The sequence below is a fragment of the Diadema antillarum genome, unplaced genomic scaffold, assembly GCF_040938485.1.
Source record: "Diadema antillarum isolate AM-2024a unplaced genomic scaffold, OU_Dant_1.0 scf00000062, whole genome shotgun sequence".
NCBI classification, from domain to species: domain Eukaryota; kingdom Metazoa; phylum Echinodermata; class Echinoidea; order Diadematoida; family Diadematidae; genus Diadema; species Diadema antillarum.
The window spans coordinates 1616940-1634560 of record NW_027270951.1 but is presented as its reverse complement, the minus strand read 5'-3'; the positions used below and the strand labels follow the sequence as shown (position 1 = coordinate 1634560).

Sequence of the window (17621 nt, the reverse complement as noted above, 5' to 3'; positions counted from 1 at the left end):
GTGTAGTCCCATTATCTATCGCGTAGAACAAAATGAAGTATTAGCTAGATTGGCTTGACAGTACTCTGAAGAAATAGACGATTAGTGCTGATGCATCCTATGGTTAAACAAAACGTGTATCATGTATTTTATCTCATCATACTCTCAGAAACTTATACTGGGTCTCTATTCTAAAGGACATAGCGTAAAATTGGTTCACATGAATTCAAAGATAAATGGAAGTTAAATGTCGGGTTTGGGAAGTGATTGATTTAGTGCTAAATATATTGATTAAGATATTGTTGAAAGTATGTATTGTGGTTGAAAGTAGATATTTTGCTGTTCAGTGACATACTTCTTGTATTAGCTGAAAACACAGAGGAAGGAGAGCTGCGCTACATTTTCAGCATAGGCAGGCAAGATGTGTTGTGGAAATTTACCTTAACAGTGTTATGGATCACGTTTATATTGGCATTTCATTGCTGATTACTCTGAAGTATAAAATTTTTGGAACTCAAGAAACTTCAGAGGAGTTCTAGGGGGATATTTTCCACACGCATAAAGTGCACAGAATGTATCTTTCCATTGATATACATGCCAGTGTATGTAGTATACATGTACATGTGTTTCTACTAGCACACTGCAGGTCTACATGCATGTACAGTGGCTTGCATGCAGGTGTTTCCCACATGCGGTGGCAATGAACTGTACATTGCATTGTACAGGCTCACATATTGATCAGCGAAAGCCACGGTAGAACGAGGGCACCTCACTCAAAGGCACAAGGTTTTGCAACCTTTCCCTTAGTAAACTGTAGATCACAATTGGTACGTAAGGGACAAATTTTGACAGTCTGTTAGTAGTGAAAAATGACTTTATTCTATACTTGTAATTGTGCGCTTGATATGTCATTCACAGAAATTTGGAATGTCCACTTCGCCTTTGATGTACTGTAACAGTCATTTGACTTTACTTTGTCACATCGAGATCTGTCTGTGCATACAGGTTCATTGGTCAAATATTGGGACTGAGCAAAACATGTAGAATGTCTAGAACCTGTGTCTGTGATTTACAGGTTTAAAAAAATACAGCTTGGGAGTAATTACATGCAAAAAAAAAAAAATAATCATAAAAGTAGGGAAATGAGAAGAATGAAAGCTACGGAAAGGTGCAATAGTGGGTGGTAATAGTTTGGTCGGAAAAGAAAGGGAAAAGTGGATTTTGACAAGCATCTGACATGGGGTGAGCTGTTTATGATCTTTGGCTGTAATGTTGCAAAATGACTGTAAATATGTAGTGATTGTGCCGTATTTAAACATATATTATGTATATGTTACACCTAATCAGATCATACAGCTCACATACACGAGTGTAATTGTATGTAAAATTTCTTGTGGTTGGTGTATTACAACCAAATCAGGCATTTTCAGACAGGTAAGTGGTACCAGGTCAACTTTTTACTATGTAAGGTATACATGTTAGAGAAATCTTAAATTTGAAATACTTATTTTGTTTAGAGATTACATTTGGTATGATTTACTCTCTCTATTGTCTCAATTACATTATTTCTGTTTTATTGATAAAATTGAAAGGAATTTTCATGAATTAAATAGGTTTTTACTAAGTTACAAGGCGTGAATATTAACTGTGTTTTGCATCCGTGCATATTGGAAGTTGGAGTGAAGAGTGGTGTATCTTCAATTCACATTTCATGAAGGAGTTACATATTCTTATCTACAGAAAACATGTATATGATAGGAATGATGGGATACGTATCATATATCATTGATGTTACCACGAACTGATGCAATAGCCCATGCGCACGATAAACCTCATTTTGGATAAATCACATTTAAAGTTTTATGTATTTTGGAATGCGTATTTGGGTACATTAAGTGAGTAATCATCTGTTGAAATGGACATTTTTGGAATCTACAGAACCTATGTTTTGAATGTTATATGTTTTAATGAGCAATCATAATCAATGGTGTCACGCTCGGTTTCCAAATTAATGTGTCACCTTGTGGTAGCTCCCGGAAGCGGAAATACGACCTTTACGTTTTCACAAACAGACACATTAATTTGGAATCTGAGTGTGACAACACTGATTATGATTGATCATTAAAACATATACCATTCAATAGCATAGTTTCTGTATTGTATTCCAAAAATGTGCTTTAACAAATACTCAAATACGCATTCCAAAATACTTAAAAATTAAAACGCGATTTACTAAAGATGAGGTTTACCGTGCGCCCCAGCCTATTATGTCATTTAGTGGTTAACATCGATGATATGTACAGTAAGCCTCATGTTAATCATCATTCACGGGACTCAAACTTTTTACACTTGCCTACACAGAGTTGGCGCTATCTTAATAAAGCCACCTCCAGCTGATGAACATGTGTACTGTTGTAGGATGATATGACCTTTTGGAATGAACAGACGATCAAGTTTTGCCATAAGACTCACAAGGAAATAAATTTCAGCGTAACAAGAGCTGCTAGGTCTGTGGACAGTCCTCGGTGGGTGTCAATAGTAAAGACAGTGCCTACTAGTATCTACGAAGCAGACTCCAAATCTAAATACAGCGGGACCTTGTTATTAACAGGTTGAATATAACAAAACCCTCTTATAAGCAGTTGATTTTTGCAGGTCCGAACTCATTTCTTTGGGTACGCTGACCTAAGTGAAAAACATGAACATGAACATGGATTTTTTTTCAGGTCCTCGTTTATAATATGGTTTCCCCTGTACAGTACATTTACCATCTCTCTCTCTCTCTCTCTCTCTCTTACCTCACACACACACACACACATATCCACATGTGTCCTTCATTCACTCAACAATGAAATACACATACCATTTATGAATACAGGTTTTAAAACCCTTACTGTCCTGTGTGATTCTGATCTTCACTCTGTTCCATTGGCTGTGTTATGGCTGTGAACATTATGCTCTAGCATATGTGTGTGTGTGTGTGTGTGTGCACTTACCCATGGTGGAAAACGAGGACATACACACAAGCTTTACATTTAAACCAAGGACACCCAGCGAACCGGGGACGTCCTCAGTTCACAGACCATTCCAGACGGTTTGCTTTCGCATTTAGGGGTACATTTGTAGGTCCTGTAATAAGTCCTCAGTTGTATGGTAATATACGAATGAGTTCTCGGTTGACAAAGATTCCTACTTACACACAAGTCCTCGGCTTATGTGGTAAAATTCTTGTGGGTAAAACATGTCCTCGATTTCCACCACAGACACGTATGTGTGTGTGTGTGTGTGTACGAGTGTGTTGTCTTCTGGTAAAAGCTCATATGTGTACTATGCATGCAGAAAAGAAATTTGAGTTCTGACATGGTGAAGCCTGAAAATAGAGTTTCAGAGACTCCAACCCCAAGTACCTTCTGATCTGGATATTCTCCCGCCTGAACCCCTCGCAAACGGGAGACTCCAACTTGATGTGCGCGAAGCGCGAAGTCCTTGGGTCATTATAGGGTTCTATGCTCTCTCGTGCTATCTCAGGCTTATTTTCAACATACGATGGCACTAAGTAATAATTCAATGAATCAAATCATATATTTTGGCTTAAAAACTTTCATATATCATGTGCAGATGCTATACATGCATGTGTCTTATGAAATTGACTCGGCATCTACAAAACCATACAAGCGGGAGACACAGAGCCGGGGGCGGGAGAGAAATTAAATCTCAAGCGGGGAGAACGGGAGATTTCGTGAAAATGGGTTTTCGGCGGTACACCTCCCGTCGAAAGCGGGAGAGTTGGAGTCTCTGAAGTTTACTCATCAACATTCACACATCACAATCAGGGTGGTTCCAAAGGAGTGAGCCTTTTAGTTATTAGATTCAATGCTCATCGCTTCTTAGTTATCGGGTTTCACTGCTGTCAACGACAGCAACACATCGCCACACACGTGATGTAGGTGATACTTGTACATTGTATAGACTACCTGACTAGCTGTACATGTATTTTCAAGCATGCATGTACAGATGTGACTGGGCACATACAGTGGCCAGCAATATATCACTCTATACAGTACCTTGATTACATCAAGTGATGTACACATGTATTAGCGAGTTTTAAGACCTGCGACACGAACGCTCAGACGACGCAGCTTTGTGGGTTGGACAATGGAAACAGATGTCTCGCACATATGCAGAACACCAGTTTTTTGCCTAATTAGCGTCGTCGCAGCATTCGCCTTGCAGATCTAAAGCTCGTTATTGTTACAGAGCATCACCTCGACAAAAAGGTTGCACCAAATGCTGTCCTACATGTATGTGGAGAGAGCATTTTTTAGATGAAAATAAATTTAGTTGGATATATGTTTATGAGAAGTGTATCTGTCATACGTGTACATGTATTAGCAAAAACAAAATCCTTGTCTGGCTAAAAAGAGCTTTACAGGGCTAAAAAGAGCTTTACAGAGCTGAAAAGTTTGTTAAAATCAGGAGGGTTACTGATACTTCCCTTGAGTACAAGCTAAGCATTAACATTCTTAAATTTGTTATCATTCATGAATACCTCTGTAGACTCCAACCTTCTCTCTGACCCAGGACAGCATCACAAAACAAATAACTCGCAGTAATGTCAATTGACTACTTCTCTTTATTGTGCTTTTTTTAATATATATATATAAAAAACATTTTTTTCTAATTTTCTTATCAACTTTTTGTAATAAAGAAGGTGTTCAAGATTCAACAACTACACTGTACAATACATACATGTATCCTGTTTCACATATGGTAGTAACTGTTGTTTGCTTTTGTTTGTTTGTTTTTTGTGCACACAAGACAAATGAAACGTGAAGCTTGATGGCAAAAGTGCATCCAAAGTCAAGGCCTACATGAAATACGAAACACGAAATGGTTCAGCACAAATGGAGATGATGCATACAATAAAGACGACTGATCCTTGATCACTGCTTGCCAATCTAAAACAATGTATAGAAACAGAGTAACATCGTTGATGAGCTTACACAGATGTCAGAATGCACAATTTGCATCAGAAGGTAATTCGAAACCTTAAGAATAAAATAGATATGAAGCACATTAGTTACCGGTACACAAAAAGTTGCGCCAATGCTGTTTACTGGTAAATGCTTTTGGTTACTTGATCAGATAATTGTTACAAACACTTGAAATTGTCTTTTTTTAAGCCTTTTTTTCTTTCCTGACAGAAAAAGCAGTGTTATCTTTTGGTAACTGTTTTTACAAAGAAATTTACAATTTAGGTTTACTGTCTAATCCTATACATATAATCATAAGAAAGAATACTAGAAACCAGGAGATACAAACACCACAACATTAAGGTACAAATTTTCATTTGGAAAGGTAATACTGTTTCTTCATCACTGATCAGAAAACCAAAGTTCTTTACTGGCAAGAGGGTACTGAAGTGGCAAATTTCCACACTGGTAAAGGGAAAGATAATACAGCTGTACTGAATTGTCAGCATTCCCTCTGCTAAGATAATACCTGCTTTGTGGACCTTCACAAATGCCCAAAGAGATGTGCAAAGGGGGTAAGGGGACATTTTGTCGGGGGAAATCCCCTGCACGAGCACTGGCAGTTATCATTTAATTGGTATATCATATGTACACCTACAGAAGGGAACATGGGAAATTTGGAAACATACCTGGCAAATTCGGGAACATACCCTGATCGAATATTCACAGTACACTTTGAGGGCTTACACTTGACGTCAGGAGTGACGTCATATAGAATGATTTGTGGTAACGTTTTTTTTACACACTGTGAGAAGGTACTTTAAGGCTGCAAATACAACATCACACCTTAACTACCGTCTGTCATTCAGGGGAAAGTAAGAAGAACTGTTACTTCCAATTCTCACACAAAGTTGTCGCTTCTGGCATATGCAGTCAAAGTATGAACAAAAAGAGAACGTCAGGGTCATAAGTGAAAATATAAGAGATGCAAACCAATTATTTCCTGAACTGGCATCAGGGTAGGTACATTAACACTGTGCGTTTGTTCAAGTCACAATGCACAACATCTGGGGTTGTTTTTCTTTCTGGTTTTCATGTGACAATCACATGTGGAAACCTAAAACTACCAAAAAGAGACTCAGGCATTATGCCTACCTGGCATTAAGTTTTGATGCTGATTGTCACTTGCATTTGATGACAATCAATATATGAGCAACTGTTTTATGGGCACAAATCATCACTGATACAATGTCAGAAAATTTGACAGCAGTGGTCATACTGGCACACGAGATTCAGATAAGCACGCACAAAGTTAGATCACATCGTATGGTATCCCTTTTTTTATTTTTTAATACAGGTATAGACTGTGAAGGGTCTCATTCATATCCTCTAGTTTATCTTTACTTGGAATGTTTGAGGAACCTTTATGTTGTATGTTATATCTCTTGAGGTTATTTGATGATCAGAGAAATATCACAGAGCTCTTTTATACATCACTATGTTATGATTGTTTAATGTAGTGACCACAATTTCACAAAGACTCCCCATGATGCTTTGCAAATATGAGAACTACCTTAAAGGGATCGTACAGTTCTGGTTGAGACCTAATTTCAGGTTTCTAACATTTTTAGGTGAGATAATGAGAAATCTCATATGAAATATGAAAGAGCATGCAATTTTATGAGGAATTCAACATTTATTTGATAAAAATTGGTTTTGAAATGGCTGAGATATCCAAAAAAGAATGATTCTAATAAAGTGTGGGACCCACACTTTGTAACGATCGCTTTGTTTTACTTTGTTTTTGGATGTTTCAGTTATTCCAAACCCGATTTTCATCAAATCAATTTTGAATTCCTCTTAAAAATGGCATGCTCTGTGCTATATCATAAGTGTTTTCTTGGTATCTTGCAAAAATTTGAAAGCCTATTTCTCATCTCAACCAAAACTGTACTATCCCTTTAATGTTGTTACAATTTACTTTGTAGCTTACTGAAAAGGACAACAGCATTTTCACTGAAAACCTCCTATATAAGACTTGTCACTGTATGCATCAAACCATGCAACATTTGTACACAAAACATTTAACACACTGCACATATCTTCCACGGTCCAACAATTACACATTAACATTTGAGTTTTCCTTTTTGAAGTCGAATAGAGATGCATAAGTTTGAATGTTCACCAAAAGTAACCGGCAGCTTTATGGCTTAATAACTATGAAACAACAAATGTCCTTCATCATCACACAGTCTCTCTATAACTGTATCTCATTCTGTATGAATCTTTATTCTCATTCAAACATTCTTTGAAATTAGTTTGATATTCCATTCAGGAACAAACAGCTAATTCTAATGAATAAAATGTGAGATACGTCCAAATTCATCAATAATAAATATCAATGATAAATAAATTTCATGTTACAAAAATACTTCCAACATATAAGGTATTTATTGCTATCCCTCCATAGTAGGCCTATACCTTATCTTTGCACTGGAATGAGAACTCGCCATTTTTAGTAGGTAGCTCTCAGTCAATAAGACGCTTGCAAGAAAGGATTACATGGGCACTTTTGGAATAAAATAAATCAAACAAATATAAAAAGGGGGGATTCTCAGAAACTGAGACAAAAACTCAAATAATGCACGCTGAAAAATGGCTGAAGATTAAAATGAATTACTTGGACACACAGAGAATTCTTGATCAACCACTGAAGTGCACTTTGTTAAAGTCATCCCTCTTCAAGCTGTAACAGACATTATTTCAAGGCACAAGTAATATAGCAAAGAGCTTGATAAGCAAAACAGTGAAGAGTACAATAATTACACTAAAAAAAGTTCATAAAATTCTTCACAGAAATCATGATAAGTCGAATACCACGCTTAAATGAAACATCAATTGAACATTATACACAAATACATAGATTATTTACATACAAACATAAAGCACAAAATTCTATGCAGATAAAATAGTAAACATAGCACTACAGAGCTACCAAGTCAAGAAAGAAAAAATAAGGGGGGAGGCTTTTCCCATTGATGGTTAGTTGAATGATTCGATTTCAACATCAACCATATCAGTTTTACATGAAACAGCATTTTGAAGTAAGCCTCATCCTGTAGTAAAAAAAAGAAAGGTATATTATCATCACTGCTTTAAAAGTGGCATTTAAATTTTTCATGCACTCCTGTGCTGTGTCAAAAAAAAAAAATACATGTCTTGAAAGTGTATTCATCAAAAACAGATGTGTCCACTCATAGAACAATGAACATGCCACAAAATACTGAATCTGTCTTTAAAAAAAAAAAAAATTAAAAACAAAAATTTCCAAAGACAAGATCAACCACATCCTTATAGTAGTAATATTCTGAACACATTATCATGATCTCACTTTGATAATCAAGTACAGTACTGTTAATGTAAAGATTTTGCTGCACATAGTTTTCATTTTCAGCATGAAATATATTTTACACTCAGTTTTTCTGACAGACTCTGTGACATGAAGGAACATGTTAAACTATCTGTGTTGTTGTTTGTTTGGTTGGATGGTTTTTTCAATTCCTGTCTGGAAAAAATAAGAAGACAATTCTAGAACACAACCGTGCAGAATATAAGAAAAACCTGTTATATTCTGCAGGACCACATTCAAATCTTCCACCTCTCAAGTATTGACAAACTCTCTCTTTAAAATCATTTGGAATGTTTTTACTCTTGTTTACAATTGACAGCCACACTTGACTGTGAAAAGACCATCGCATTACATGGCTGGTCTATTGATGACATCAGTTGAGATGCAATTTTCTTACTTTCTTTTCCTTTCTGTGAGATGTAAGGGAGCAAACAACAGTAGAATTTCCTTCATAGTATTAAAAAAAAAAAGAAAAACAGTAATGCTCCAAACATTAGAGATAATAAATCATAAGCTTGTGAAAAAAAAGAAAAGAAATAAGGTCAAGCCACATTGCAAAGTGTCAAAATAAATCTAGGTGCAATACCCATCATCCAGAAAGGTATATTGCCCATAACAGACACAAGGCTACAATGTATATCTATGACTGTGACTTAGCTTCTGATCCACCAATGCTTTAAGAATACAGGTGTTCTTTTTAATGTACTATCATGCCTTCACATCTCACAGAAAGCAAAGACAGAGAAGATGGACTTCATCCGTCTTCTCCTATGAAAGTGGAAGAATCCTTATGAATGTGTTACATTTTAAGCAAAAACAATAGCAAATGGAAGCAAGAAAGACTAATTGATTAAACTAATGACAGTGATAGTTCTGGTCCACATTTGAGCTATACAAAATGTGTGTGCAGACTTTGCATCACCACCATTGCTGGCAGTTGCTGTGTAATTGCTGTAGATTATATCGCCTTTGAAACATGACTTCTCAGTATCATTAACACCCACTTCAGGGTCCATCTAGATCACTGATATAAGGCAAACTTTGTTGCTTTATCAAGCAAGCAAACCTATTGATGCATCTAAAACATTGTAGTCATCTGAGTGCATACTGATATTAAAGGCAAGATATTCATTACATCTCGGGCTAAAGTAAATCTTTAAAGGAAAATAAAGCACAGTGCTAATGCCTTTATTCTTTAGTGGCTATTGCTTGATCAAGCAGTTTGGACAAGGGCACTGCAACTGCATTTCTTGATCATACAAGGGGAAACTGTCACATAACATAAGTCACCAATGAAAAAAAAAATCATATCTCCACACACAAAGTAAAGGAAAACTTGTCCACAAAGCCATCTGTCTGTAACAGTCAACAGCGTAGAGAGACCATTTTTGGCATACCTTTCTTGTATACTGTAAAAGTGGTTTCTTTCGCGGTGGTTTCATTTTCGCGCTTTTCGCGCTTCGAGGTTGAACCGCGAATTTAACATCATGCGAAAATGTTTTGAAAAGTCACGCGAAATTAACCACGCAAGGAAATGTTTTGAACTCGCCGCTTGTTACAACGCTATTGTGCACATGCACACACGAAGATTCCATGCATTGAGTGTATTGATGGTCAACACACACACAGCGATCTATTTAATAAATAAAAGAATAATTGGATTATAGTTTGGGTTTTCATGTGTAAAATAAAACAGTTTTTGCCGACTGTGAATTCACAGATTTTGCCGAATGCGAATTTAAACACACATGAAAAAGTCAGCACCGATGGAAACCAAGAAAGTATCTGTACGCAAAAGAAACCACTTTTACAGTATACATAGCAAACTGTTTCATTGGTCTGGTCACTTCTGTGTTCCCTTGGGTGCAGTTTGTAGCTGTTGGCTGTTACAAACATGTTTCGCTGTACATTGGTCAAAATGACTTGAGGTGTGATATAGCATCAATGGAGTAACAAAAACAGAAAACAATAGGAGGGGCATTTTGCTGACGAAGGCATACCGCATATAAAGGATGACGATAATGGTGGTCATACTTCATGGCTATGCCTTTACAAAGATTTCTCCTGAATCACAAATAACATACTGGCAAGCCATAGTATCTGAGTTGACAGATATAGGTAACCTGAGAGCTGTTCTCCTTGCCTTGATGACAAACCAGAATGTCAACAAGTTGGTCACCATTATTAACATAATTCCTGCTTACATAATTGTCTGCTGTGAAAGCAGAAGGATGGAAAGGTGACTTTGGCAAAAAAGTAACCTTTTTTTTTTCAGGACAGTTTCTATTCATAACTTGTTCATCATCAGATATCCTCCAATTATTAATTTGTGACAATTTACAGCCATTTGTCCATTAATGTTCCATGGTCAAGAGAGAGTGTAAAACATTACCTTGAGAAAAAAAAAAGAAACTCATTCGGTACCTGCAATGACGCCAGCGTATAAAGCCTGCCTACGCTTGTCCTTGCTTCCCGCACGATACCGACAATTCATGGCCCTGGCATTGGCCAGTTTCCTTTTCTCAAAAAGCTCCTCCTTGGTAGGATACATGCCATGTTCCTCCTTCATATGGAATGCAAGATAGTCAGTCCGAGCAAATCCTTGGCCACAGTGGTCACATTTGTAGGGCCTAAGGTGGGTGAAAAGATGTTCCCTCATGTGCTGCTTACTCTTGAAACTCTTAGAGCAATCTCCAATGGTACAGACATATGGTCTGTGGGGGTCCTTGATAATCTTAAAATACTCATTCAGTTGAATGCCCCCATCTGGGTCAAGTATGATGTCGACCTCCTTATTTGCCTTGGGTGACATTCGCTTGATTACTTCAGGCTGTGGCTTGTCATCAGACCCTGAGTTCATGCGAATACGCATAACAAGGTTCCCCTTGCTTTTTTGCTTTGGTGGGCGACCACGCTTCCTGGATGGAGTGACTGATGGTGCAATTTCTACTGGTTTCTTCTCCTGGTGGTGAGACTCGTTTGCTTCGGGATTTGTGCCATGTTCCAGGTGACCTGGATTGTAGTTTCCGGTGCGGCGTCTTGGCCTGCCACTAGGTGTGTAAAGAATCTCATCCTCACCAGTTGCTGCTTTTTCTGTCTTTACATTTGCTGGTATTGCTGCAATATCTTCTTTAGCTGGATCCTGATCGCCTTCAGCCAAGATAGTCATTACTTCACCAGAAACAGAAGGGATGTCATTTTCTTGCACTGCAGATGCTGGTACACTGGCATCTGTTTCAGCCACGGGAGTTGCATCTGTATGCACAGGCTCAACACTCACTGCTGGTGCTTCCACAGCGGCAGCTGGATTTTTACTTTTTCGGGGTCTGCCTCTCTGCTTATACTTGGCCAAGACATTCTTCATAGCCCAACGCTTGTGGAATCGCCTTCTACGGCCGCGGGGAATCTTCCGCTTCTTTCTTGGAATAGGAGAATAATCCTCATCATCATCATCATCATGGTATGGCACATCATCTGGTTCCTCTGCTTCCTCTTGTGACTGACTATCAGATCCAATTACCTGAGGAGTAGCTACTTCCTTCAATTCTGGCAGAAGTATCATGCTACCCTGCTGTTCATCCCCACAAATTATTGTATCATCTTTGGGTGGATCTGATATTACAGCTTCAGTAGGTTGGACAGCATCTGAGTCTGGTTTGTTAGTATTTTCTTCCACTGGAGTTTCCACTTCCACTGCCTGTTGTTCAGAGTTGTAAGCGGTTTCTTCATTAGACTTACTTTCTCCTGGTTCCACATCTTTCCCAAAGAAATCCACAAGATCAAAGTCATAATCCATAGATGTATGGACTGGAGCAGTCCTGGAAAGATCACTTCCTATCATTGTGGGGGCAGCGGGAAGTTGCCCTATCCCAATTGTCTTTGCTGGTGTTAGGCTGGCAATGGGAATGCGATCTGTAGGAATAAGTTTCTTTGATGAAGATTTGAACAGCATTTCAAGGTCTTTGGCATCACCAGCAAAGCCATGTGCTTTTCTCATGTGTTCTGCAAGGTACTGCCATCTAATTGTGTCAAACGAACATTCACCACACTTATAAGGGCGGGTATGAGTGCGAACGTGATCAGTCAGGTTGTTTCTGCGCTTGAAACCTTTACCACAGATATGGCAGATGAATGGTCGTTCTGGATCAATCTTGTGCTGGAATGGTTTCACCGATCTAGGCGAACGTGGCCATTTGGCTCTTTGTCTTGGCTTTGCCGCTGTTTGGCCTGTCACAGTGCTGCCAGCAGGTGGTGAATGAAGATGACCACTCACCTCATCCCCAGAGGCAATGCCCAGTGATTTGGTAGGAGAGTTGCTTGAAGAAGGTACCTCTGCATTTGATGGGGCTCTTGCAGTTGCATTATGTGATAAGGCATCAGCGTGCAGTTCTTGGCTGGGGTTAATGATAACTGGTGATAAGTTGTTTTCACTGTCAGACTGCAGTCCCATATTTGGTTTGATAACATTTGGCTGTACAATACTAGGTGATGATATTGGTATGGCTCTGCTGGGAGAAACTGTATCAACCTGCCTTGGAGACTGGTTGCTTTGCCCTTGGGAATCAATGGTCTCTTTGCTTTTCCAAGCTGGATATGGAGGAGGAGCAACTACATTGGCAGATCTATCATAACCACTAGAATATGCTGGTCTGGGTTGCTGATGACTTATGGAAGACTGAGAGATAGGTTGGGCCAAATCATGGGGTAAGTGTTGTGACATCTGTGTTGGCACAGAAGGTGCACTTGAAACCACATTCTGCTGAAGACCCTGTTGGCTGACTTGAGCTCTCATCATCAGCTGTTGGGTTGCCCACTGATGTTGATGTTGGGCTAGTTGTTGTTGTTGTTGTTGCTGCTGCTGCTGCTGGACAAACAATTGCTGTTGTTGCTGCTGCTGGTGCTGCTGTTGAAGTGCTACCAGAGTTATAGGACCCGTAGCTCTCTGCAAGTTCGGTTGTGTAGGCGCAGCTGTTGGAAGAGTGTGCATATTCATTGGTTGTCCATTCAGTGGCATAGAAATACCCTGTACAGCAGCTGCTGATGCAAGACCTAATGGATTTAGGTTTGGGTTTATCTGATACCCCACAGCACCTGCAGTCTGAGGCATAAACATTGGCTGCTGTGTTGCACCACCAGGAGGAACCTGGGAATGCACCAATCCTGGATGCTGTGGCAAATGATGAGGATGAGCTATTGGCAAATGTGGGTTAGCTGTCTGCTGCTGTTGTAGTGCTTCAATATAGGGGTTCTGTTCAACACTACCTATTCTTGCTTCTGGCTTGAACAACACTGGCTGCTGTGCATGCAACCCAACTGGCATAGACAATCTTGGCTGCATTCCTCCATCTACAAGGCCAACTGATGGATACTGAGGAATGTGTTGTTGATACTGCATGTGTGAATGGGGAAATCTCTGGGTTGGATTTACATTTCTAACCAAACTGCTTTGCATCTGGTAGTTTACTCCATGCCTTTGTGAATACTGGAGTTGCTGCTGTTGATGAGAATCTGCTTTCGCTGGAGTATGCTTGTTTCCAGGGCAAACATTAGGAGTGGCATCTTCAGTTCCTTTTAAGGACTCAACAGATATAATCACAGGCATCATCTCATCACTTTTCTTTGAATGCTTCTCTGCATAATTTTCCTCAGAAGTGGTTTCCACAGAGTCTTCGACCTCAATAGGTTCATTTCCAGATATTTTCTCATCATTCAGCTTGACATCCTCCTTCAACAGCATATAATTATTTGCCTCAGTCTCATCTTTCCTATCAGTCTGGTTTGATTCATCATCCTGGGAATCGACTTCCTGCTCATTGGTCACATCCTCACATGTCATATCTAATAGAAAGTCACCGACAGTTCTGCGCACTGGAGATTTCTCTTGGAAAGACTTTTCAGAAGCGTCTACAGCTGTGCTTGTATCTTTAGCTGGACTACTTTCTGTTTCTGTCAAGTTGACATCAGCAGGATCAGTTTTGTTCTTTTCACTCTCCTCCGAAACAACAGCTGGTCTTGCCTGCTCAGACTCTGGAGTTTGGTTATTCTCATCACCACCATTTTCATCTTCTAAAGTTTCTCTCGCCGGGTCAGACTTCTTCAAGAGATCTTCCATTCTTGAAATAGCAACACGCAGTTGAGGCATGTGTTCAGTCAATACTTCATGTTTGTCTGTTTCACTTGATCTCAAGTTTTGAGTTTCTCCGTTTTTCAACTTCACTTGCTCTTCACTTTCTGGCATAGTAAGAGTTGGCACAATAACATCTGATGATTTGTCTCTGTCATCACTGACACTGGTTTGGACAGTATCAGTGAGAATCTCATTGACATTATCTACAACAGTATTCTCTGTGAGAGTTTTGGTATCCACTTCAGTTTTATTCGAAGCCTGTGTGTCAGGGCTTTGTGGCACAGAGACAGGGTAATGATTCTCTTCCTCATTGTCATTAGCAAGCACTGTATTTCCACCTGAATGTTGTGCATCTTTGCAATAGTCTGTTGGAGCACTGTTTCCTTCCTCTGCATCCATCACATTATCATCAGCATCAGCAAAGTCTTCAATCTCTGCAGGGTTGTTTGGGTTGATTGTTGTAGCATCAGTGGCATCGACATTTGACGAAAAATTCGCATCAGCTTGTACAGTGTCCAGTATTGTATTATTGCTCTCATCCTCCTTTTCTTGTTCAGTATTTGCTGCAGGATATCCAAGTCCAGCTACTTCTCCTGCTTCCTCTTGAATGTAACCCCTGCTTTCAGTGGACTGCCTCTTGCGTCGACGCTTTAGTAGTTTTTTCCTCTTACGTTTACTCATAAGAAGGGTACTTTCTGCATAAACTTGCCTTTTTGGTACATACTTTGGACCACCATGAACAAGTTCAATATGCTTTGCAACATTGTCTTTTCTGGACGCTTTCATACCACAAGCACCACATGAGTATGGCTTGACATGGATCTTAATATGTTCAAGAAGACAATGGGTGGAGTTGAAATTCTTCGGGCACAAGTTGCACTTGTATGGGCGCAGAGTTCCAGGCTCATACTTGCCAAATTGTCCTACAAGATCAGTGGTTGTTGCCTTGGGATCTTTCAATATGACAAATGATGGACCATCATCGGAACTTCTTCGCTTCTGCCTTCCAGCACTAGTTCTAGCATTAACATTGATGTACTCTATCTTGATGCGGCCCCCATACTCTAATTTCCCTTTACCACCATACTCGGCTAGCTTTCTGCTTCCATACTCAGCTCGTAACTTTAGTGACCGACGCCTTCCTCGCCCCCTTCCTCTCCCACGTCCTCGTCCCCTTCCTCTAGCATTCTGGAAACTGTAAAGTGTTTCAGTATTGAAAGTCCCAACGCCAGCTGCACTCGAAGATGGAGCTTGGCTATCATTTCTAGTTGGCTCCTGCTCCGTGGATATACTGGTGTCTGAAGTTTCCTTTGCCAGTTTGGACGCAAGTATCTCAGCTGGCGATTTATCAGTTGGCACAGGAGCATCAGGATGACATTTGGTAAAGTGAGCTGTCAGCTGCCTGCTGTCCATGAACCTGAGATGGCATAAATCACATCTCAGCAAGAATCTACCATTGGGAGTGGGCCTGTTTCGATTATGATAGTACTCCTTGTGTGAGAGCAGTGCATCCCTATTGATGAAAATCTTCTTACACTGTGTGCAGATGTATTTCATACGCTGCTTCTTGCGGTGGAATTCTTTCCACAGGTCCCAGTGATGTGGACTTGTCTGCAGGTGCTTCTCATAGGACTCCTCTTTCATGAACAGCCGATTACAACGTTCACATTGCTTCAGACTGTCCAGTGATTGTGTTGTGTATAGGGGGCCACTACTGGCCGGTGACCTGGCAGGTGACCTTGTTGGAGACTCAGAAGGGCTGGCTTCAGTTCCCTTTTCAGGTTCCACATGATCTGGTTGAGTCTGCTCTTGAACTGCAGGAAGAAGAGGGAATGCATTATTTTGACCAATACCAGTTAGCAATTTGATTGGATGAGATGAACCTTGCCTTCCATTTGGCTGATTTAATTCTGGAGATGGGAGAGTAACTGCTTTCTGTTGGAGGTGTGTGGCATTGCTGATGGCTGGTCTGGGAGCAATAGCTACTGCATGATGAGCACCTGATGCCCCTGGCTGCAGGCTGGCTTGTGGAGCTGGCCTTCCATTACTGACAGCAGGAATATTTTGCTGAGAGACAGAAACCTCAAAGCCTTGCTGCTGTGGCTTTTGAATAAGCTGAAGCTGTTGCTGGATAAACATTTGCTGCTTCTTCAGATCTTGCTGGAGTGAAAGGTGTGCTACTGCTTGAGCCTGCCCTTGTGAACTGGAATGAACACTGAGCTGTGGCTGCTTTTGGTCTGGTTGCTGATGCCTCTCCCCCTGCTGCTGTGGCTGCAGGTGTTGTTTCTGCTGCTTTGGGGCTAACATAACATTGTGCAGGTTATTTTGTGTCTGCTCAACTAATGCTTTATGTAGGAGACTTGGATACGGATGCTGGGCTTGCGGAACATGTACAACCTGATTAGCTGGTGGTGGTGGTGGAGAATTATTCGGAAGCCAGGTGCTCGATGCAATCAAGCTCCTCACAGTTCCCCGCCTAAAGCGAGCAGACACAGTGTCCGCATCATCAGTGCTGTGGTGCCTGGCCTTTGTTGCTGCAGCAGCAGAAATGTCATTCTGATCAGTCACCCTCCATGCTGGATCTCTCTGGTTTCGCTGACCATATGTAGGAGGAGGAGGATGAGAAGGTGCTGGTACCAATGGTGGAGGCTGACTTGGAGTCTGGTGATGTGGCCCTACAGCAGAAACAGGTGACTGGGAAGGTCGAGGCAAACTAAGATCAGTACTCTTATTTGCCTGCTCTGCTGCCTTTATGACAGTTTTCGAGAGGACAATGCCATTAATTAGACTGCTGTTGACACATGCTGTTTGTTTACCGTGGCCATTGAAGAGTAGAAGGTTGCCATGCATGTCAACCTTCAGTGTATCCCCTGCCTGAAGCATCAATACTGTCTTCTGGGAAACCGGCATTCCAGCATTCTGAAAGAGAAAGGACATACATACAAAAGAAAAATACATTAGAAGTGACCACAATAGTAAAAAGAACATACTGTAGTTCATGTTCAGCAGTGGATAAGGTAAGTGAAAATCCTCCAATTTTACACAGGAAAAAATCTGCTGCTGTGGTTTACAGCCACAGGAGTGTATAGCAAAGCTTCAGAAAGTTCAACAGCGTTTTCAGTATAACCCCATC

General features: G+C 40.2%; 1 protein-coding gene across 3 annotated transcripts in view; it reads right to left on the bottom strand.

Annotated features, from left to right (window-relative positions):
* Nucleotides 1-10681: 10681 nt before the first annotated feature.
* LOC139716183 (uncharacterized) overlaps nucleotides 10682-17621 on the bottom strand; it is an 84844-nt gene continuing 77904 nt past the window's right edge. For all 3 annotated transcript variants that reach the window (XM_071627744.1, XM_071627745.1, XM_071627746.1), the window contains exon 4: nucleotides 10682-17407. In XM_071627744.1, the coding sequence (XP_071483845.1) occupies nucleotides 10775-17407 (6633 nt within the window). In that variant the 3' untranslated portion in view covers nucleotides 10682-10774. The remainder of the gene's footprint in view (nucleotides 17408-17621) is intronic.